Source organism: Ptychodera flava, chromosome 11 (genome assembly GCF_041260155.1).
Source record: "Ptychodera flava strain L36383 chromosome 11, AS_Pfla_20210202, whole genome shotgun sequence".
NCBI lineage: Eukaryota > Metazoa > Hemichordata > Enteropneusta > Ptychoderidae > Ptychodera > Ptychodera flava.
Genome location: NC_091938.1, coordinates 17810014 through 17834830, shown reverse-complemented (window position 1 = coordinate 17834830; position 24817 = coordinate 17810014). Strand labels below are relative to the sequence as shown.

The following is a 24817-nucleotide window of genomic DNA, read 5'->3' as shown; positions in this document are numbered from 1 at the left end:
GTCCCTGTTGATTGATGCTCAAACAGGGTTATCCGGACACATCAGTACTGAGTTCTAACTATGTACAGGGTTTAACCCTTCAATCCATTTATGTAGGTCCCAGTGTCCTATTGAAAACAACAGGGACGTCCCAAACTGTAGCCATGGAAGGGACGATGATGTGACTACATGGATATGGCTGTTGGACTCCCGCTTTATGCAAAGCAAATGGATTTCAGTGCATATTGCAGTCCCTCCATGATGGAGAGACTGTGAGCCGGGACTGTGAGTGTACTGTACATTTGCACTGAATGCAATTGTACTGACTATGCTCATGGTCAACCAAAAAGGACAATATGAAGTCCCTGTCTGGATTTTTAATCTGTATTTATTTACCTATTTAGTGTAAGGATAATAAGTTTTCATGGACACTGACTTACACTACCACCATCAGGAGGCAATAGGCTGCCATTTTAAATACAAGGTAAGCATCTACTACACGTATTATCATCAGCATTTTATTACAACCTGCAATTTTGTCAGTCATACCCACTTCCCCTCCCATCCCTCCTCCCCAGCTATTCATGTAAGTAATTGCTGGTTGTGGCTAGGAGCTGTTTTTACTTTCAGTGTGTGATTCCAGACATAAAATAGTGTCTGTACTCCCCAAGATAAACCAATCTATGTGTTTTCAGTAGAAGGATGTTAACCACTAAACCATTTTCAATGACACATAATCCTTTGCAATATTAAGTCAAATAAAAAGTTTACTTTAGATCATGATCTGTTTGCTCACAATTGTTCAGCTCGAGAGCTGCAGCACAGATGATGTAAGTTGTCTAGATTTTCATGCGCTTGCTAGACAAGGCAATTATAACCCTCTCGCCACAGTGGTTTGGTCCTGTCCTATTGTTGTCTGTAGCAAAGCTGGACTTCAATAAAGGGAAATGGGGAGAAGAGGTAATTTCCTGAATTATGTTGATATAATAACCAGTGCAGTGCAACCAAATAAATCCACTCAAAAAAGCAATATAGATCATGCACAACCAGTTTGAGGTTGCCATTGGTGAAATCTTTGGCAAAAGAACACAAGTGCCAAGTTGGCTCGAATTGGGCTTTTTAATCTCCATGCGCAAAAGTTGTGTGGCTCCTGGAGTTACACTAACTCAGAGCAAAACAGCAGAAAGAAGTATAAGAGAAGATACCAAGGGTTTGAACCAGACTAACTGCAGCTGTTGCACTAGCAAATGAGCTGCATCCTGGCACTTAAGAGCAGATACCAAATACGGTGAGTGGATCTTCCTTTGGAAGAACTATTGCCACCTTTAAGCTCCAGCAGCAGTAATACGTGATGCGTTATCTAGTTTTTGGTTCTGGTTTGTAAAGTAACATTTTCTTGCTGTGCTCCAAAAAATTCACGGGAAATTGCCTCAGTGTCAATTTGCGAACACAGCATGTATGTGTGAAATGTCCAATGTTACTATTACTGAATGAGCTCTAGCCCAGACTAGAATTCATTTGTCAACACTAATACTGCACATTGCCCACAATGCATTGTGTTGACAAGGCTAAGACTTTGTGTTGAAAGATACTTTAGTGATTAGAACAAAAAAATATAGAAAAGTACTGAAAATGTTATCAAAGGTTACAGGTTTGTCACTTTAAACTTTAGCTGATGAAATCAGCAAGACTACAATACATATTATGGAGATATTCTCCTGGGTAGTCATAACAATTATTATTTTTAAGGAATACACAAAACACTTATACAATTTTCGTCCTAACCTGGACTGCTTCATGAGAAGCATTTTTTGACTTGTATGACAAGCTAGTTCTTCATATATGGAGGTTTTGCCATCAATCTCAACTGCAAATTGATCATAGAATCGAGCCTAAATGTTCAAAAGATTCCCATGAATTAAACAGGAGTTCTCAGTTATACAAATACATATGCTCGCCTAGTACACTGCTTTAGATGAGTGACTTGTATACTCCTAATGTCCCCTTTGGTAAAGACCAAAACTTAAAACACAAATAGAAACAAATATGACAAGACAGATACACTTTTCATAATGTTAATCAGGAACGGGAAAAGTTTGCTCTCAGAGTTTGATTTCTTCGATGAACAATAAAAATATGATTGCCTCCTGATGACAACTTAATTTTCTTTTGTTCTACCTGAAAAACTAAATAAAATATCTTGGTTTATGTGCAAAAGTAAATAATGTTTGTTACGCTATTTTAGAATAAAAGAGTGTTTCCACCGGGAGAAACTGGAAGAAACTTAATTCTAAAAGAAAATGTGAACAATGTGTGTTACAAGAAAATACAAATCAGTAAAAATGGGACCGTAGTTTGAAATTACTCAACCACAATGACATACTGAGTGATTGCTCTCTTACCAGCTCTTGTATTCCGTTTAATGACAAATTTGTCATGTCGTTCATTCAAATTGTCAGTCAAACCAATAGCAAATATGGTTAGACGCTGATTTTCATATGGAGAAAACCTTTGAAGAGAAATTCGACACCGCATATGGAAGATGGGTATCGATCTAGTGGGGGGGTTGATGGAGCGTGGGGACAGTCATGACAATGAGCTGATGTGATCGATGGAGCTAAAAAGAGCAAGAATCAAGAGGTACTAACTGTCAGGCCTTGGTAGAGAGCCATACAAATTGTGTCTGCATTGTGTGATGCAATGGAAATATTTTTTCCTTATAGCTTGCACAGACATCACAATGTATGAAATAATTAGAGGTCGCCTTAGGATTTCCTTTTTTTTAATGCATGTTTTTGACACGCCTGAGCAAAAAGGGAGTCAAACTCTGCTGACTTTGTGTCAATTTTTGTCTAAAATGTAAGAAACTCTGTGTAGGTTGACAAAGCTATAAGTCATTCAAATAATGATACACATCCTTGTACTAATGGAAGTCACCTGGGAAGCAGTATGGATGCCTGCTCTGTGTTGAAATCTTGCATCACGGACGATCGATTTTGCAGAGTGCAAATTCATTTATCAATGATAAAGATGACATCATCGACTGTGTGAAACATGATGGTTGAAGAATAGAAGACCATGATATCTGCAGTTGTAAGTACACCATATGTGTACTTATAATTGGAAGCTCCTCACAAAATCTGCAGCTTTTCAAAAATATTTTAAAAACTCACATAATTCAACAGGAAAGGAACATTTTTTATCATTTTTTTTTGCATCACTACAGCAAGAAATGCCAAAGCTAACATTTATTTTGCTTTTTGAAATCAAACAAAGGAAATCATAAATTCTGTAAATGTTGGTCAACTTCTTCACAGCCATTGTTGCTTTGTATGGCATCTCTCCACACCAAGCATATCTACAGATGCACATGATTGTAGTACTACGTAACCATGTTCGTGAACTGTTGAACTCAACATGCTAGACTCATAACTTTCAAACAAATATGCAATCGGTGTGTTCAGTTATTCATATTGTGTAATTGGAGTCTTATTTATCCCATTCTGTTAATTACAGGAGTGAGGTTCCCAGCTTGGCATAGCACGGTACTCGAAAACAGGAACAGCAATGGTGACTGAATGTTAGACTTTAAAAAGTGAACAATTTACAATCATTAGAAATAAAAACATAAGCTGCTGGGACATCTCCAGCCCAGCAAAAATGACTACCTTGCAATTGTGATCAATATGCAAATCCCTAATCTTGGATAGAATCCCGCCATTTTGATTTGTGCTTGGTCAGCAACTAGCGTGATGCAGTCAGAGCTACGCCAAAAGTTTGAAAGACAGATTTTTAACAATGTGCTCATAATTACAAATTAGGCTTTAAAAAAGATCACTTCTGGTCATCGCGCGCATCACTTCAGAACCTGCCTGTAATGTCCTTTTCTTGTTACATACTCATCAGTACAGCTATCCTTAACATCCCTGTTTGTATGTCCAAAAATGCTAAACAGAAAACGGAAGTATTATGCAGCCAGTGATAAAAGACAATAACTGTTGTATCAATAGTGCCAAACCAGCATTGATAGGGAAAAAGGGGGAGGGGGAAAAGGGGGGGAAGGAAACGGCATCGTCGAATCACTTTTGCTGAATGTCAAGGACCACAAACACTTTTTTTGGCCATTTCTATCCTTTCTTATTTGTATGTCTGACATCAACATGGTGATGAAAACAATGAAATAAATGATGAAGAGAGATGAGCAGCATCAGCAATGAGCGCAGGGTTTTATTTGACAGTAGATCAACTTCAAACCAATCAGATGAGTGCCTGTCTTGTTTATGTCTAAGCCACCTATCAATCATTCAAATGGCACACTTGAGGATGATTCCACATGTTGAAATGTCCCCTAAAATGTCTTATAATTCCAGTGACATTTTATGAACAGTTTATACCTGTATGCGTTGTGGTAGGATTTCTTCAATGATTATTATGCATGTTGCCCGATGCCCACCTCAATTATAACATGCTCTTTCCAGGATTCAACTCGGTCAGCAATCCATAAAAAAATATTTGTGTATAATCATGATTTACTCATCTGTCATGTCAATCTGAGCCATGGTATTTATATTTTTGCCTGAAAGCAGATTTATTTGCGTCAAATACACATAATTATTGCATAACGCCACTCTGATAACCCTAACACCCAAATTGCTGATGGAATGGTGAGTTCCATTATTGCTACTCATGGCTACAAGCTGAGTCACTGTTGAAAAGTTTGCCCACTTTTGTTTTTGAAACTAAGATGGCAGGTAACACTTACAGAATGCAATATACCGGTAGTCTATACATGACATATGTCAGTGCCACATTTAGTGACAGCAATTACATTGCGCTTAGTATTTTCGAAACACTCACTTCTTGGTCTTTGGTCAGAGTCCATATACCGATACCTTTTTTTCATGAATTTGACTTTGTTGTGTGTATCGGTGTTATAATGATGTTCTGTGTATTACGAATTTTGACCGAGTCTTATCGGATTATGGATTGGTATGATTGTGATTATTTTACACTGTCTCTACCAATCAGTGTTCTCTCAATCATTGTGATTGGCCATTTACGGTCTCACGGTATGAGGCATTTTGATGCTGATATATGCAAAAGTACAAGTTAACAGTAAAAGTTCCCAAAACTGTTAACTGGTTCATAGTTCAGAACAACAATTGACTGGGCAAATTTGGAAGAACCATCTATACGCATACATACATTCCAGAATGTGTAACGAAGATGGAAATGACATCTGCAACCAAGACGAGTGATAACAGCTGAGGAGTTTCCCAATTTTTCAGCGAGAAATTGGGATGAGGTGACGTGTTACAAGACACAGATTGACTGGCCTGTATGCTGGTAGCAGAATACATTTATGATCCCTTGGGCCTGACTGTCACAAAGAACAGTCTGTTTCCCTCAGCCTATTGCTTCATGGGACACAGTTTTGGGGCAACTTTCAGGCCCTTGTGCAACATATGTATGCTGTGACCCTCATGGCCAGTCAATATGTGTATACTGCTACATTGTCTTGACTGATCTGTAATAATTGTTACATTGTCTCCACTATTCAGTAGTCACTGCTAGGCTTACTGTCTCTGCTACTTAGTATTAATAACAGCTGTTCGCAGATCAGTAATAACTGTTATGCTTCTATCTCTACTACTTACTACCAACTGATGCACTATTACAATTGCTACACTGTTACAAATCAATCTCAACTTACTTGATGTTCATATATTAAAGCATTTTGTATTTGTTCATGTACACAGTGTTCTCATTACATACTGACAGTACCTAGCCTAACTCTAATTTCAAATTTGCTCAGAGATGCCTGATTTCGATTGTTTATTGATTTCGAAAGGGAATGGCTTAAAGTTTTCTTGTAGAAAATTTGAGCAAAGCTTAAGTCTTTCAATTTAAAGGTACAAAATTTTGATAAGGCCAAAGTAATTAAATTCTTTGTTTTGCGTCCCCACCCGCCTAGGTTTTTAGGTTTTCATGAAAGACACACACAGTGTATTTGAATAGGAAATTTAAGACATTACCGCTTATAGGTTTTCTGAACTAAAACTTTTGTTACAATTTTTATTTGCTGCAATCAAATTTACATTGTGTTAATTTTCTTGTGTTTGTTTTTCAGCCGCTTTGACGCGTACCTTTTCCCATTGTGAGTGGACGCAAAACAAAGAATTTAATTACTTTGGCCTAAGCAGCTAGCACAACTCCCATAATTCAATGAAATCACACAGTGAGCTAAAACATGTGGCTTACAACTAGTGTTTTTGTAAAGTTTTGGGAAGATACGTAAATGGCACAGGAACCCAAGTACCATTTCTCCTGTCCTCTAATTGGATGGCACTGATATAACTCAGAACCCCCATAAAAATACTGGGGAACCCTCGTAAAATTTACAAAGGTGAAGACACTGCGTTACATTACTATGTCCCTGATGAAACACCTTTTCAGGCTGGAAGTAAAAATGGTAACAATAACTGTTCTAAAAAGCGAGGATTCCAGTGTATTAAAGAACAGTTGTTTTTACACATTGTCAAATTTATCATCCTCTTGGTATTTTGTATGCAGTAAAGCAACTTTTCAACAAGTGTTTATGCAAATTGCAAAGCTGTATGTCTTGAGTGATCAGAAACACCTGTGACCATGAATGAGGCTACTGATAAAAAAAGTGTGACGTGATATTGATGTGACATTTCTGATTGAATTAAGTGGCTTATAGCGGACACAAAATGGAGCATGACAAAACTGAACAGAGTGCAGTTTTACTTATCAAAAATGAATTTTGTGAAATGAGTTATTAATAATACAGCACCAGTTCAGACAACTGAAGTGAACAAACATTGTATCCCAACCCTTTCCTGAAAACCCTCATACTCAAATAGAATGTGTCTGTCTGTACAAGTACACATCCACACATGAACTGCACATTTGCAACTTTTTTCCCCACAAGATGAAACTACCAGACGTATGGAGTACACTGTGCTCCCATCTACCAGAATTTACGTATGCACATATGCATGACTTTCACTGGCATGGGTCTATCAGTATCAAGCATATTTGCACTGATGCTTGTCAACTTCATCAGAATCAGGTGCTCTACTGACCATACATCTATCCATCCCGGCATCAGGTACTGTACGTATATCATGACACAATGATCAAGCTACAAGTGTTTTGTCGTAACTTGAACAAACCTGAGTAGGCACGGGATAAGCAGTTTCTGGGAAGAATTTCAAAACTAGAGACAGATATATGTTGAAAATATAGATCTGATTTCATCATTATGTGTACGGATGCCTTTACTTATCCCAAATGCTCATAATACTTATTATCCATACGGCAAATAGGAGTTCTTTTAAAAGCTACAGAGTTTGAAATCGGAAAGTAGATTGCTCCCTGCCTGCTGGAAGCATGGTCTTCAGTATTTGGAACAAAAAACCAAAATAAAACAAAAACAAAATAAAATCGTCACTCACCACTCTGTATCCTGGCTTAGGGGTTTCAGGTGGAAATGTCTCTTTTTGAGCCCTCACTACAATATCCACCAAGTCCTCTAACTCGGTTGTCATTTCATAGCTTTCGCTGACTTCATGTTTCAATTTCTTCTTCTTGTTTCTGTCATTCCGCACACCTGGAGAGAGAGTAAATCGTGCACTCAATCTCTGACCGTGTGTCTATGTACACTGTATGTGCTTACAAATCGTTTTTGAAGCTATTATCAGGTGGAGTCAGTTTCGCTGTTGATTTACTGGCTGACAAGGTGATTGCAGAACCCCCTTGAAGATTTAGGATGGATCAAGGGATGCTTTTATCCCTTTCACCACAGTAATTTGGTCCAACCTCATTGTTTTCAATGGTAAGTGTGGACCTGGATACAGGAATATGAGGTGAAAAGGTTAAACTTGTTGTCATTACCATTTGCTATATGATTCTCACCAATTAAACCATTGGGACCACAGAAATAGCCATTATACCGGTACTTAGGATCTCCGAAATAACTATCTATACTTGATTCATGTTTCCTTTGTCAATAACAATGAAATGGATGTTTATAACTCATTACTGTTCACGTTTGTTGTTTCACTATTGTTTTCATCCTGAGTAAATAAATGCAAAAGAATATAATAACTGAGCTTGTTTGTCAACATTGCCCCGTTGGTGGCACCATAACTTCTTCATCACCTGTACTCATATATAGTCAGGCATGAACTCAAGCTGCCTAAATACATATACATAATGGATGTAATATGACGCCTACCAACTGACATGTACAAATTTCACTGGGTTGGTGGGAAGGTAGCAAAGTGTGCACCCGATGATAGGGAGTGTGGGCATGAAAGAAGTAATTGTGGTTCCTCTTTAATCTGCTCACCCCTCATTCCCAGTAAGCAAGTCCATATCACAGTTGATAATAATGGGTGTGGGCCAAACCATGGTGGCAAAAGGATTGAGGGAGCCCACGTATGGCTATCTTATATATGCACCCACAACCGCAACCATAATGCAATGATTAACAAGCGACTAGCGGCCGATATAGCTCCGCTGTGTTTATGTAGAGAATAACTATTTTTGACACATGTTGATGAAGAAGGGTGGAAATCTTTGACAGCTCGATGCAGTGGCCAGAAAAAAGTGGCTAAAATAAGCTGCAAAAATACGCAATTGTAGCATGAAGATTTAATCATACTTTGAATGTATCACATAGGATCATCCCTAAGAACATGTCAACAAAGCTATCTGATGAGTAGTTTTTGAGAATAAATTTTTTGACCAAAAATGGCAACAATTGCCCCCAAAAGTAAAAATTGCAGATTTCATCATAATTTCAAAAGATCAAATTAAGTTCATCTATAGAAACCTGTATACCAAATTTCAAAGCTGTTAGACAAGTACTTTTTGAGAAACGCATTTTTTGACCAAAAATAGGAAAATTGCCCAAAAAATTCAAAATTGCAGATTTCATCATAATTTCAATAAATATCATTTAGTTCATCTATGGAAACCTGTATACCAAATTTCAAAGCTATCAGATGAGTAGTTTTGAATATACACATTTTTTGACCAAAAATGGCAAAAATTGCCCCAAAAATACAAAATTGCAGATTTCATCAGATATTCAATATATATTACTTAGCTCATCTGTAGAAACCTGTATACCAAACTTCAAAGCTATCAGACCAGTACTTTTTGAGAAACACATGTTTGACCAAAAATGGCAAAAATTGCCCCAAAATTACAAAATTGCAGATTTCATCATAATTTCCATAATTTTTATTTAGTTCATCTGTAGAAACCTGTATACCAAATTTCAAAGCTATGGGATGAGTAGTTTTGGAAATACACATTTTTTGACCAAAAATGGTAAAAATTGCCCCAAAATTACAAAATTGCAGATTTCATCATAATTTCAACAAGTCATCGTTGATGACACAGTCCCCACTTGTTAATGGGTGCTTTGATTACAGGTCCTCAGGATAGAGTCCTCTTCATTAGGTCTGTGATAAAAATACTTTTGAATAAATTCGCTTGATACATGTCTGAGTTGTAGTTCAGGACATGAAAAAATCGTAATAAAATGGCCACATGGTGGCCATATTGGATTGTATCACAAAACAAATCAATGTGCATATGTATGACATAGGTCAATGTCCTTGTACCAACTTTGATTAAAATCGGTTGAGATATGCCAGAGTTATGGCTTTGTACATGAAAAAATCATAACAAAATGGCCGCAGAGCAGCCATATTGGATCGTATCACAAAACAAATTAACATGCATATGTATGACATTGGTCAATCTCCTTGTACCAATTTTGAATAAAATCGGTTGAGATATGCCTGAGTTATGGCTCTGTACATGAAAAGATCGTAACAAAATGGCCGCACGGCAGCCATATTGGATCGTATCACAAAACAAATTGATGTGCATAGCTATGACATTTGCCAATGTCCTTGTACCAACTTTGAATAAAATCTGTAGAAACAAGCCTGAGTAATGACTCTGTACATGAAAAAATCGTAATAAAATGGCCGTCTGGCAGCCATATTGGATCGTATCACAAAACAAATTGACGTGCATATGTATGACATAGGTCAATGTCCTTGTACCAATTTTGAATAAAATCGGTTGAGATATGCCTGAGTTATGGCTCTGTACATGAAAAAATCGTGACAAAATGGCCGCACGGTGGCCATATTGGATCGTATCACAAAAAGAATTGACATGCATATCTATGACATTGGTTAATGTCCTTGTACCAACTTTGAATAAAATCAGTTGAAACATGCCTGAATTATGGCTCTGTACATGAAAAAATCGTAATAAAATGGCCGCCTGGCAGCCATATTGGATCGTACCGCAAAAGAAATCGACGTGCATCTGTATGACATATGAAATAATCCTTGTACCAAGTTTGAATGAAATCGCTTCAGGCATCTCTGAGATATCTGCATCAACGGATGGACGCGTACAGACGGACGCACGCACGCACGCACACACGCACGGACATGACCACACCTATAAGTCCCCCCGGACGGTGTCCGTGGGGACTAATAATTATCATTTAGTTAATCTGTAGGAACCTGTATACCAAATTTCAAAGCTATCGGATGAGTAGTTTTGGAAATACACATTATCGGATGAGTAGTTTTGGAAATACACATTTTTTGACCAAAAATGGCAAAAATTGCCCCAAAAATACAAAATTACAGATTTCATCAGAAATTCAATACATATTACTTAGTTCATCGATAGAAAGCTGTATACCAAATTTCAAAACTATCAGACCAGTACTTTTTGAGAAATAAATTTGGCAAAAATTACCTTAAAAATGCAAATTTGCATATTTCTGCACAATTTGAACAAATCTGAAATAGATCATCCCTAGGGACCTATGTACCAAATATCAAAGCTATCTGACAGGCAGTTTGAAGAAGAAGATTTTTAAAGATTTTTTTACCAGAAATCACAAAAATTGCCTTAAAAATACAAATATGCAAATTTCGCCACGATTTGAACAAATCTGACTGAAGTCACCCTAAGCAAACTGCATATCAAATTTCAAAGCAATCGGACAAGCGGTTTCAGAGAAGAAGATTTTTTTTACCAAAAACACCAAAAAATGCCCCAAAAATACAAATATGCAAATTCACCATGATTTGAACAAACTGAAGTGAGGTCACCTTAAGTCAACTGCATATAAATTTCAAAGCAATTGGACTTGCGGTTTCAGAGGAGAAGGCAATTGTTGACGGACGACGACGGACGACGACGACGGACGACGACGGACAACGGACGACGACAGAAAATCAACCTTTTGATAAGCTCCACGTCGCTGACAGCGGAGCTAAAAAACATAAACAACAACAAATAAAGATCCTTAATTGCAACTTTCACCAATCAAATGACATAATAAACAGTGCTTCAACGGTAATTTTGCAGTTCCCTGTAATATGAATAATAGAGTCAGCTGTTCAGACATACAGAATTAAGATAATTCAAACTTTCAATATCTGCTGGTCCATTGTGGCAAATATTGGGCTATTGAATGACCAAATAGTAAAGTGGCTGGGGTATCACATAATCTTGAATGCATGGCAGTGTCTGGTAATTGGATAGTACCTGCTGCATTTGTAACCCAAACATTCAAAGGGCCAGTAATGCTAACTTTTGATGATTTTTTTTCATTATTTTTATTTTGTACGTCAATTATAAGTTCTTATTCTACTCCCAAAAGAATGTTGAAACACACACTATTTACCAGTGATTTGTCGACATAGTAGTTATATGTGTAAAATTCAGTTATTGTTAACATTTGAATTCTAATCCGGACCAGGATTTACTTTTCAACAATAACAACAGTTTTATAGCCCTTACGCTCAATAACTTTTGCTAATTTCTATTGACTCTGAATTTTTGAACAATAATACTTGACCACTGCAATGTATGTATAATATATGTTGTGACTTGAACTTTTGAGGAATAATAACAAAGCTGGCCATAGTTTTATATCAAAATTTTGGCCAAAATCTGACATAAATTGACTGAGGTATATTATATAAGGGTGACAAAAACTGACTTTGGTGCTCAAAGGGTTAATATGCAGTTTTTTATGGTTATTTCCTCTTTGACAAGTTTTCTTATGTCTTTATCAAAATGAAAGAAACTCAGCACAGTACAATAGTGGTGTACCGGGTAGTGTTTTTAGTTGACTGAGCAAGTGTTTTTCATTCACCATTAAACTGTTATTTCGATAAGGCTTACATTTGTAACACCTATAATGAAATGTTAATGAAATGATAATGATATTAAATTCTCATACAAAACATACAAATCAGCATATTCATATTGTGTTCAGACTGTCACATGTTCACAAAAGGACGCAAATGCCGTTCCGTAAATAACCTAGCTGACCTTCAATTTAGTGTAAATGATCAATTGATAACACATGTACCTTGCTAGTTCATTTGTTCTTTGCAGGAACAGTTCATCATTGACACAATGAAAGAGTATTCACATTTAATGATGAGTATAAAGCAAGGTCACATGCACTGACCTCACTGGCCAGCTGATTTTGAAAGGTGTATGGTTATAGCCAGAGTGTACTGTGCTCTCTCTTCTCTCTCTCTCTCTCTCTCTCTCTCTCTCTCTCTCTCAAAAGTTGCCTTGAATTTATTATGCACCGGGCAAGAGTAATGACTCATTTCTCTTATCAGTGATCCTTTCATTTTAGCTGCTGTCGATAATGTTGTTGTTCTTGTTGTTATTTATGAGGTGATTTTTTTTTATAAATTCCCACAAACAAAGTGAGTTGATGTTGTTTTGCAACAAATAATGTGCTCACTGTGTGCTTATTTTCAAATGAACATCAAATGTGACCAGTTCATCGTCTAAACTCTGTAAATGAGTCAACTCACACTCATTAATGTTTTTCTAAACAATGTAAGCCCCTGACAAGTTTTTCTCCTCAAACTGTCCACTAGCAGAGTTCAGCCCTGCTGGATTGTATCTCAAATCAACTATAAGATATATTTACGCAAGATGCTTCAGAGTTACCCTGTTAAGATGGCTTTGCGAACTGTCTTTAATACCCAGCATCAAAAAGGCATGGGGTTAAGATATAAAGAAGATTATGAAGTGTTTCTGCCTTCAGTTTTCCTCTGAAAATGCAATCGTTATGTGCATGTGTTGCTAGCTTTTGGATTAAATCTGAAGTGGAGTTTAAAGATATACTGTCACCTGTTCCAATTTTGCCACAGTTACCACTGAAAGTGAAAGTCTAACCATTCACAGATTTTAAGCGGGTGGCCGCTTTTTTAAAAACAGCGCCCTCACATGGGCATTTTGAATACCAAGGAACCCCCTTTGACCTTATATGGGCATATATTTAGATTACAGGTGACTGTATACCTTTTCTACAGGGATGGCAGCCATTTTGAATTGAAGAATCAGTGAATATTAGGTCATTTGTTTCTCTAGAACTAAATTATGCATGATGACCCCTGATTTTCATTCTCAATTTCGCAAGGGCTGACTTAAAGTTTCCTTACTGAAAGTTTGTGTGTACTAATACCTTAGGGTGGTGGACAGCTTGCAATCAAATTCACTTTAACAGATGGAATACAAGTACTTTTTGGTTATTGAGTATTAGTCCACACTCAGTGTTCTTCTGTACATCCGTTTTGGGTTGGGTACGGTACGTGCATTCTAATTTGGAAGGGAAGGTGTATTGACCTAATTCAATAATCCGTAATCATAGTCTGAGTTGATACTGGCACATTCAATAAATCGTAATGCAGTATCTAACCAAAAACAGTGGCTATTTTTTTAAGTGCCTTCTGAACAGCAGGAAGACTGACACTCAAAACACACAGAATAAGGAAACTTCATGAACATTACTGAGAATGTGAGTTTATGCATTGGTGTATCTATCGGTAAATTACATCGAAATAGCTCTCTTTGATATATCTTTGAAGAACACATCTAAGCCTCTGAAAACTGGGTTTTAGCAGTCTAAATTTTTTAAAGTAAACTGGCGTTGTTGCCCCATGCAAAATAAAACTCAATAAATTTCATGCCTGCTGGTTCACTTTCAAAAGTGACCTTGACTCTAACCAAAGCAGCTACATGCTTGGATGTGAGTCTATTGATTTCCAGCCAAGGTCGTCCTTATCTGTCTGAGAATGCCACAGTTCACAGTTCAAATTCAATATCAATGGCAGTGATGAAAACTGCACTGTACTGGTGGTACATGGCAAACAACAGTACAGAGACCAATTTCAATCCAGTTTTTCCATAAAGGCCGACCAAATCTCTGAAGACGAAGAAACTATGCCCACGTTTTGTATTTATGGGGTGGAATACGGATTAATTGACGCAATAAAATATTAATAGCAACTATACAAAAGACAGTCATCCCACGATATGACACGTGGTATTAACCGTCTCAACATGAATCATGAATGGCTGCACTAAAGGTCTACCTGTATATAACGGCTTGCAAACTGAAACAAAAGCCAGATTTGTCATGGTAACAACCGTCCAACTATCTGAATCTTGCTCTTGGGAATAAAACGGGATGCAAAAATGAATAAAGAAAAGAAGGGAAAATAAAAAAAACATACAACTACAGTAAGTGGAAGAACTCAGTCAAACTGTACCGTAATAAACATTCAAAGCTCGGCCTAACACTAAATGATGTATAGTGCACTGGAACAGTGAGAGAGCTGATACTTTCATGATGTCAGATCCATATCCATCAGAAATCAATCATGAAGGCATATTATACAACATGCTCACCTTTAAATATCACAGAGGAAGATGCTGCTGAAGCAGTGAGACTCATATTATGCGTAAATGAAACCCCAACTGGAAATCTCATATTACACGAAAGTCCCAGACATTATTGGCGATTCTGCAGACAGCCGCCTCATAATGGCATATCGCGATGACAATTGCGGTATTTCATTACATTCTTTTTTGTAAGAATAATTCACATATGGCAGAAGAAAAGGGTATGCAATTTGGGGCACATTGGATACTGTGTCTCTGACAGCTTCCACTATGGGTCTATCAGTGTTGCACGAACTGAATACAAGAAACATGGGAAGCAAAAATACCTGGCAAAGACAAATCAGAGGATTGCGTAACAAACACTGGGTTTAGAATCCAAGACAGGCTGCCGGGTACAATAATAACGAACACGCCACAAGGCATCGTCTCATTCAGAGGGTTTCCCCTTCAAGGCTTTTCCTTTACCTGTGTACAATTACAACATTACTTTAATTGAGGAAAATATCAAATGTATCAAACCAGAAAAAAAACTGTATTGAATCTACAAAAGACTACATCAGTCAATAATGCTATATAATCAGCACTTTGGTGATGTGAGGCTTTACAAACTATGCATATTCCCAACAATGGAAATGGAAGTCTTTTCCAGCATGAATATCCATGATGGGATATGTGGTGTTTTCTTTTCAAAGATAGGTTCATCAAAGAGTGGTTATAGAACACGCTGCAAATCAGCATTCATCATGCTGAACTTTCTGTCATCCTGGACAAATGATAATGTTAGAAGAATTCTTTAAATTATGAGATATAAGAATTAGAAAAGAAAAACTTTTTTTATCGGGGGATGATCATCAGCTCACAGCAGAATAAGATTCCATCCAAGGTAGTATTGCAAATTGCAATGGGAAAGACATCAAGAGCAAACATGGGCACAAAAAAAGGCACACAAACCAAGAAAAGAAAGACGCACAAAAAATTCTGTTTGGTAATAGTGCAAACAAGTTTGAAGTATTCTTGACTGCGGAGTGACGTCAGTAGGTGAAACACACGTGAGCGAGGTGAATGAGAGATAAGACGATACAGAAGAGCAAATGATACAGAAATTGTGTGAAAAAAAGCAGAACTAAAAGTTATGTCATTTATGTATGTTGAAACTGTGAATATTGGGTTGGCGGTTGAAAAACCCAAACTTCAATTATTTGTTTTTACCGTGCTGTGATGCAAAAATGACGTAAGAACCCACAAGTACCCGGAAAGCCCACTGTCAAGAATACGTAGTCATAGTATGTGGCTGAGAGCATTACAAGTAATGTCCAAAGTGATCAGGTGGGGATATATAGCGTACATATGATCAGTGTATCCTGTAGACTGAGCTGTGTGCTGATTGGGCTGATACATTTGAATGAAGTAGCTCCCACAACATTCATAGCCAATTACTAAGAGGGCTAAATTTTGTGATTGACTGCAAGGAGATGGGGTAACATTATTTTTCTAGGCAAAAGTCCTTTCACAGTCAAATGAGGAGTTTTATAGCTTTGACAGAAAATCAGAGCAGTACGCTGGACGTAAGTTTTGGGATTAGATACCAAAAATGATGGGTTGGTCAATTTTCCACCGCAATCTTGCTTCGTACATGCATACAAAATATGTTCTACTACTGCGAATGGTCCATCAATGTACCATTATATTAGTTGCCTTTTAGTAACCAGTATGATATGAATCTTATGTAGACAAATATTGTCTAGTAATGACAAGTTTGCCTCCTTAGAATCTCTCATTTGGACAGCACATAAGGCATATGGTGTATATAAGTAATATGGTATGCTTATCAAACCCGAACACAATACTATTAGTTATTAGAAATTGAACACGTTTTCAGTAAGACTGTAAACGCCATATCGGGTTGCTGAAGTGTTAACGTCATGATACGGGTATTCCTAGCAACACCCAAACCCTTTTTCTTCCTTTTGTTTTCACTTTAGTTTTGTCTTTTTTTTGTCTCCTGCACATCCCCTAGGATGGTGGTCAAGGTACGCGGCAGGAAGAAGAAGCCAGCAAAACTTACATTCTTTTGACATTCCAACATCGAAAAACTTTTGTAATCTGCAGTACTGGCATCTGTTCCTTGTCACTTTGTTTATGATGCATTTCTTGTCCCTGTGACATGTGTATTGCATATTCTTTTGTATACTCCTCCGGAAAAATCCCTGCAAAAAAAACATAGACAAATGAAAAGAATGTTTTTGAAACAAAATGAAACTGGTATATATATCGTCTGTTGTGTAAAAAGGCACGACAGAAAGAAATTATGATGTATAAGCACTGTGAGCAAAGGATGCGACCAAGTGAAGTGAGTATTGGAAAGATATCATGTAGCCTAGCTGTCGACTAAGGACACGTGCGAGAATGGCCAATGTACTTTAACACAGTGAGGTCTCAGAAACAGACAGCTGTACCCATTTCAACTGGTAACTTTCACCTCAAAAACCTTGTCCTTTATACAGAGAAGTGTCCTTAAGAGAGCGTTGTCTATAAGAAGAGGTTATACATGGATGACAGGGTCTCTAGTTGATAATTCTGGAGAAAATGCACTTCAAGGACTGTCACAGGGTAATGAAAATACTCTAAAATTTTTCTATTTTTTTTGCTAAAAATTCTATTTGCAATGGCCATTTCATGTAACTGCCATGTTTCAATTAAGAGTAGTATGTCTCATTAATTTATGAAATTTTTGAACAACTTCTGTGACAGAACTCCATGGTGAGACACTGCAAGCACGCCGTACTTTGGGGCACTTGTGATTGGGCTTGCGATGTATTCTGCTGTCTCCATACTCGCTAGATGCTTGTGTGGGGACAGCAGAATACCACATGCAGTGATATGTATAGTAAGGCCTGAGAAAAAAATTATTGTTCCTTAGATTTTTTTGGCAAACCTACAGAGGCAGCTGGTGAAATTGTTTAATTTCTTTTTAACAAACTAGCAAAATCTCTCTATTTTATTGTTACTGGTGACTTAGAGTCTATGTTTTACAAAGTGTACACAATAATACCATAGAAGCATTACCCATATACAGGCAGTGTTGACAGAAGAAATTCTGACCATTTCCACATGCTCCTAGAAAAAAATCAAAAAGTATTTATAACAAAAATGCCCTTAAAAGTAAACAATTGCATTATTGTCTTTTTAACATCCTCAAGGTGGGGTCTTCATGTATACACAACTTCAACAAAATTCCAAATTGGCTAAAGTAGAAGCAGTGATTCCAAGGAACAAGTAAATTATTCCTCCTGTCCTCATAGTATGGACCTATGCATACTTTTCATATCAAGTACCTATTTGTGATGATAACAGTATCATAGGCCAGGAACAAAATATGGCAAAAGCAAGTAAATTTTTTGTTCTTTTTCATAAAAAACAATGTAATACAATATAATCTGCCTCTATTTAACACTTTTCTAATACAATATATGCATCCCTGTAACTATATGCTTCAAGAGGGTATACTGGTTTGGTTCAATGGCTGTAATATGAGTGTTGTTATTTTGTCCCAATGTTAGTCATGGTTTGGTTGTGTAACACTAACAGAACATCCCTAACAATGGAAAGGTGCACAAGGAAAGTTTGTTTTGTTTTTTTTTTCTTGCTGAAAAACTGAAAATCTGCACATGCATGGATATGGATGTAAAGCAAAGAATGGACCTGAATAAGATTGGACTACGCCATTGTTATACAACTTGCACTCCAAAAAGTGTCATTCTGAATGAATTACAGTACCTGTCATACACAAACATATATAGCTGTCGAGAAACGTTATACAAAGATAGCTACTTCTTAATTCCCTGACAATGAAGACAGATTGTCACCTCTCCAGTTCCTTCCTAATATCCTGTGTTTACACATAGTTTTAATTCTCTCTGATGTGACTCATTTCTAACCAATCAAAGTCAAAGACACTTCCTACTTTAAAGCCAAAACCGGCTATATCACAGCCTGAATCGACCACTTTACTTTAGTATACTGGTATGTTTATGCACAGTATAGTGTGTGTATGCGTATACTCAGAGCGCATCGCTCACCACTGGATCTCGTCGCCACTTATCCACCCACTGATACATTATTATTGTAGCAGTAGTTCATCGTAGCTGTAGTTATAAAGTTTGAAGAAATAGAGCCGCCGCCTCTGTCTCATCACTTGAACTCAGAAGATCCTGCTTTATAAAAAATCCCACACAATAGCAGATTCCACCAACCCTTATTTGTCATCTCAACTTTCCTACCCACAGCCTAGGTATGAAATGAGCAGCACTGTGTGCTTTCTCTTTGAAGAAACGCCTGCCTTTTTTATTTGTATGACATGATTCAAAATCTGTAGTGTTCTTCAAAGTTTGGAAATACAGGGAGATGGTTAATTTACATAAAATGATTAATTTGCATATTATATTGTTGTTGAAATACATTTTTATATGATTATTAAGATTGCTAGAAAAACTGACAGGTTGCCCTTCCCTAAAAATCCCCTTGCGGAAAACCCTGCTGTATCTCCCTGAAAAGAGATCAGTACGTGTTGACTATGTTTTGATTTTCTAATGTTGTTTGATATGTGTTGTCATAAGTGTCATGGTAAAACATGGTCTGTATAGCATTTACGTAAATAATAGTATTATATCAAATTGCACATATAATTCACTCACAAACATCTCAAATCCTACGGGACAGTCCGATATAAATTTATATGACATCTCTTGGATGTTTGCAGAATTCCAATAGTAATGTTAAACTTTACACAGTCCAAAGCATGCATATCTAAGTGTCTTGTAGAAATCTCATGATAATCCTATAGGACTATGATAGTCCCTTAGGATTCCTTCTGGATGTTTTTGTACACATTTTGTCCATGCAATGTACAGTGCAGTGGACAAAGCGGAAAACAGACGGCAATCTGCCCTGTGTACTGATAGCACAACAGCCTTCATCAAGGACAAATTTGCCTGATCGATACTTGGGGGCTATTATTGTTCGTGTAGCGAACCTTTTTAAGAGGGTGCAACAGTGACACATCTGTTATCAAGTTGACACAAACCTTACAAATTCCAAAAAACTGGAAAACAGGCGTATGGCATTAGCAAGGTTGCTTTCTGGAATAAATGCTGTCATGAATGCATGTTAAAACACCTTTCACATCACATTTTAATGCTTGAGAATCAGACAAACATCAGCCTGCAAACAATTAAGTCACATGAACATCCTGTGATATTATGTCGACTCACTGTTCAGCTTCATGCATAGCTAGATTGCCCAAGGCTACAAAGTGGTTTGGAGTATCTATTGCCATGAAAAAAGATAGAACTAATCCATGCCAATCCAATGTACAATCAAATTGGATATCTACAAGTATAATTTACGATATTTCATGGCAATTTATGGACTTTGTACCATCATGGCTAAAAGAGTGAGGATATCAGCTAATGAATATTTCTCAACGAACGATGTGCAATTGTAGAAAGATGGAACATTGATAGGGTTACTGTCAACTTCAAGTATATAAACCCAGTAAAATCTACATAATATGTGAATGTATTGCCATGCTAGTGGTGACAGAGTTTTCAAAGAAGTCCTTTTGCATGGCTTGAAAGTGTGACAGAGTGTTTGAAAGTTGCGTGACCTCAACAAAAATAAATCCTAATCAACTGTGTTTTGCGACCTGATCCAACAACGCTGAGTTGCAGAAATCCCATCTGTGTTTAAATGTTTAAAAAGTTTTTGAGAATTGACAGTTCATTTCTATCGGTAGACCTCACAGGCAGAACCATCAGATCTTCAAAGGAATGAGGTGAGAATATCAATGAGAGATGAAACTTATTTCCGTGTTTAAACACCTTCAGCCCCAAATTCCCCGTTTACAGGTCTACAATATCCACTGATACACGTAACGATGGGTCTGCGTCCAACCATGGTGGTGAAAGGGTTAAGATTTGGCACATTCCTATTCTGAAATTGGCAGCACATGCAAACTTTTTTTCAGTTTCAAGTTAAATACACAATATTTGTTTGCAAAAGCAAGCAGGGCTGATAAAACGTTTTTCACAAGATTTGCTTTTCAGTTCATTTCAGATGATTTCTGATCAACTGCTCCTTTTGGATCGAAACGTCACTTTACTATTACACCCTATGTGCACCATCGTGCTTACTTTAGACTTTTTTGAACTGTCGCCACCTTAAATAGCTTTTGTCTTATACTAGGGGTCAAACTGAATGATACTGAAATGCATTGTGGGTACAAAGTCGATCTCTCACCACAGCAAAAGTTTGAGACAATGATCTCATAAATACTTTATACACAAATGTTTGATCGTGAAACTAGGGAAACCCATTCATACTGGTAGTCTCATCTTTTTAAGCATTTCTAGGATTAAATTTAATTAAAAAATTTATTTTTGTTTCTGAACTCTTATATTTTTCACTCTTGTTTTTACCTGTAGAAATCCACCATATATAAAATGTGGTTGACTGCCTGAGACTTTTATGACTCACTTAGGTGGCAAAATCATATTTAGAGTACTGAGAATTGCTTTATAATTTACAACCATTCTGTTTCATAACAACTTCAGAAAGCCTGCCATGCCTACCTTGCAGCCTTCACAGGAACTGACTCCATAGTGATACCCAGAAGACTTATCTTGGCAGACAAAACACGGTTTATAGATCTTTGGAGGAGGGGACTCAGGCGAACTTGGCGGCAGTGAGTTGGAATCGGATGGAGTGGGAACTGACGTGCTTGTAGCATTGTAGTTGACCCCACTGGATGATTTACTCACATTCATCCCAAGGTTCAGTCCCAAGCTATTCATTGCACTTGAATATTCTACAAGAAATAAATGTTAAACATGACACCAATTTTGAACCTAGTCAATTTGGTCTTAAGTGTTGTGTAAATGTCAAATGGGCCAGGTAAAAAGCCAAAGTCTGATTCAAACACTAAATTGCATGAGGTCTTATTGTAACTAAATATGTCAACAAAACCCCTTGATCAACTGTCAATCAATCTGAGACAAATCTTTGATATGCTAATAATATCTTCATTGATATGCTAATCATTTATTAGTATGCAAGATTCACAAACAAAATTGGCCAATTATTATCAAATCTAGACACTTTTATCCTGCCAATCAGATCATAGTTTAAGTAGTTATACCGTATGTTTATTACAAGTTTCTAAAATATGCACATCTTTAACCTGTTGACCTCTAATTCTCTGTATACAGGTACAAAATCAGTATCAATAACAATGGCTTTTGGGCCGAACCATGGTGGTTAAAGGGTTAAAAAAGACAAAGACCTGCAGACCCTCACTCTGCTCTCTTCATCTTGAGTCATTTTCAAACAGCATTGTTCCTTAATTGTGAAACATTTTTACACATGAGAACTTTAATGCCAACGAGCAATTTTTATTTGACCCTGACATTGTAGGTGGGCTGAGAGAAATTTGCGGAAAAAAGGATGGCGTGAGGCAGGACGATGCAACCCTCAGAATCATACATTTTATTTCAGATTTTGAGTGGAGACACTCAAAGGTTGTGTTATCATTCAGCATGATACTTTTCTAAGGAGTTCCCACCAAACACTAACTGGGTTAAACTAGAGAACAAGTCTGTACTCCCTAACTCAGATTACATGAGTCCCAGGAACATTTGTTTGATCTTGAGAGCTACCAATTCATTAGGCCATTGAAAAATGCAACCTTCTCTGAAACAATTTCAAGACCCCACTGGATGATCATTTAACAACTGCCAGATTACATATTGACCTTTCGTATTCAAATAAAATGCTACTTAAATGAAAAATGCAATACATTAGGCCACTTTGAGTACAAACAAATTTGGAGCAATTTCCATAAAAAATATTTGCCCATTTTAAAACTTTTAATAAGTTACATTTAACAAATTAACTTCATACTGAAAGAAACACATACAGTCGATTTTTTTAGATATTTTTAGCAATTTTCTGCAGGTGTATCAAATCGTGTAAAACAAACTTACATGTAATGCTTTTCGCCCTTTACATACAGTAGCAACCAACCTAATAGATTTTCAAGAATCCAGATTTGTTTTTGCTTGAGAACAGAAATTGTAACAAAAAAAACAGGTAAAAGAAATATTAAACTCACCTGAATACCCTTCCATTGTGAAACACTGGACTGAGAAAATCAGCTAGAGTTGCTAATTTTGCGACAACATCAATGCACCTGATATGTACCTGGTTGACCTGCCAACTTGACCTCAGGGAGAGACTGACCTTTGAACTTGTGACCTACCACTTGGTGGCAACTTTGGAAAAAGTTGCAGTCTTTGTTACCATGTAGCCCTGCAAATGAAAGCACACGAAAGCATTTTGTCAGTTTGTATCAATTGATACTAAAAAGTTATATTGCAACTTTCAGTACTTGTATCTTGCAGTCTGACTGAAATTTAAATAATATGTATGATATTTCCTCAGTCACAGCATAATCATACCACTGAACTCATGCAAATCAGAGTGGAAAACACTGCAGGGTAGCTCATCAAGAATGGTTTCACTTTATTACAACAAGAGCATTGGTACTGTAAGCGGCATAAAAATTGTTTTCACAACAAAAATCTCGTCGTTCCAGCATCTACTTCTGGGCCAACGACAATAAAACACAACTTGCGTAATTAGTTTTTGTTGACACTAAACAAAAGCACTTCTTTTGCGCAATGGAAATAATCACTGACGTCAGCATGATGCCCTTATGTACAGCAACACAAGGTCCTACAGATCCCAGATACTATATAAGTCTACACAATGCAATTCTGAAAGTAGACAATTAATCAAACGCAACTCTCAAAGAATTCACTTTTCGAGGTGAAAGTACATTTTTAATGTATTTCTCATGTAGACAAATGCTTGACAACCGCGAAAGCGCACCAGTTTACAATTCAAATCGATGTCTTTTCATTAGGTCTTCTCACTTTGTTGACGGAGAAACCAAACCTTTTTATAACCATTTCATTGTTGAGTACTGAGAGATGCAATATTCTGATAGGAACAAGGTCACACCAAAAGTTGGCACCAGGTATGTGTGTACTTTGTAAACAGGTCAGGTAGATATCCACCGGAAAAATAAACTGGCAACAGATATGCAAAACTAGTGACAAACTACTTGAAATCTTGCCAGTTTGTAGCAAATACAGTTGACACTGTTGCATACATGGGCACATGTACTAGCAGTCTGAACGGAGGGTACCAAATTTGCATATTTTATCGTGTTCGAGAGCCTCGTTTTCGCTACCTCGCTGAGTGCGGAAGTGTGTGTGGGAGAGAGACCGGCGTGCGATCTCAAAAGCAAGGCCGCGAACTCCAACAGAAACTTATCCTTCTTTTAACTATGCCGATTTTCATTGACAATGAACCATTTATTAAGATTTTTCAAAGTATTTGACCAGAGAGTGCAATTTTTTTTCACGATGGCACAATTTCCGTGCCAAGGCGGACGATCGGACGACATATTGGAATCCAACTTTTGCCAAAACACCTAACTTTTAAGGGTTTTGTATGTAGAGCTTGAGCCAAACTGAAACTTTCAGAAAATGTTTCTTATAGTATCGATAGTAAGTGGTCCAAATTTCAGGGCCGTACGATATATTGCATGTATTTGCGGCATGATTAAGTGACGCCGTGTAGAGACCGGTGTGCGCATTGAATTGAGGCACGGGCGTCCACGCTGCCGAGTACGGCAAACGGACAATGCAAGTATAGCTGTTTTACGCTGTTGTTCACGGGTTTCCCATCACGCGTACAGAAATGAGACGCCCTACACGACAGTTCGTTGTACTCACTTCGCTCTGTATTAATCGCGTTTTACAAGTCATAGTACTGCATATTAAGTCAGGTGATGCTGCCGCCCCGTTTTGGATATTTTTTTTTCGGTACAAGCTATTTCGGGCGCTACAAACTTGGCGAAATTAGCCACACCGTACGATACAAGGCGTCGAAAGCAACACACAGAGACAGTCCATGTCCG

At 37.3% G+C, this 24817-nt stretch overlaps 1 protein-coding gene across 3 annotated transcripts in view; it reads right to left on the bottom strand.

Moving 5' to 3' along the window:
* The window catches only part of LOC139143689 (retinoic acid receptor beta-like), a 77642-nt gene that overhangs the window by 20894 nt on the left and 31931 nt on the right, over window positions 1-24817 (bottom strand). For all 3 annotated transcript variants that reach the window (XM_070714206.1, XM_070714207.1, XM_070714208.1), the window contains 4 exons: window positions 22943-23139; window positions 21405-21640; window positions 16841-16982; window positions 7461-7615 (listed from right to left, as the gene is read on the bottom strand). In XM_070714206.1, the coding sequence (XP_070570307.1) occupies window positions 7461-7615; window positions 16841-16982; window positions 21405-21640; window positions 22943-22958 (549 nt within the window). In that variant the 5' untranslated portion in view covers window positions 22959-23139. The remainder of the gene's footprint in view (window positions 1-7460; window positions 7616-16840; window positions 16983-21404; window positions 21641-22942; window positions 23140-24817) is intronic.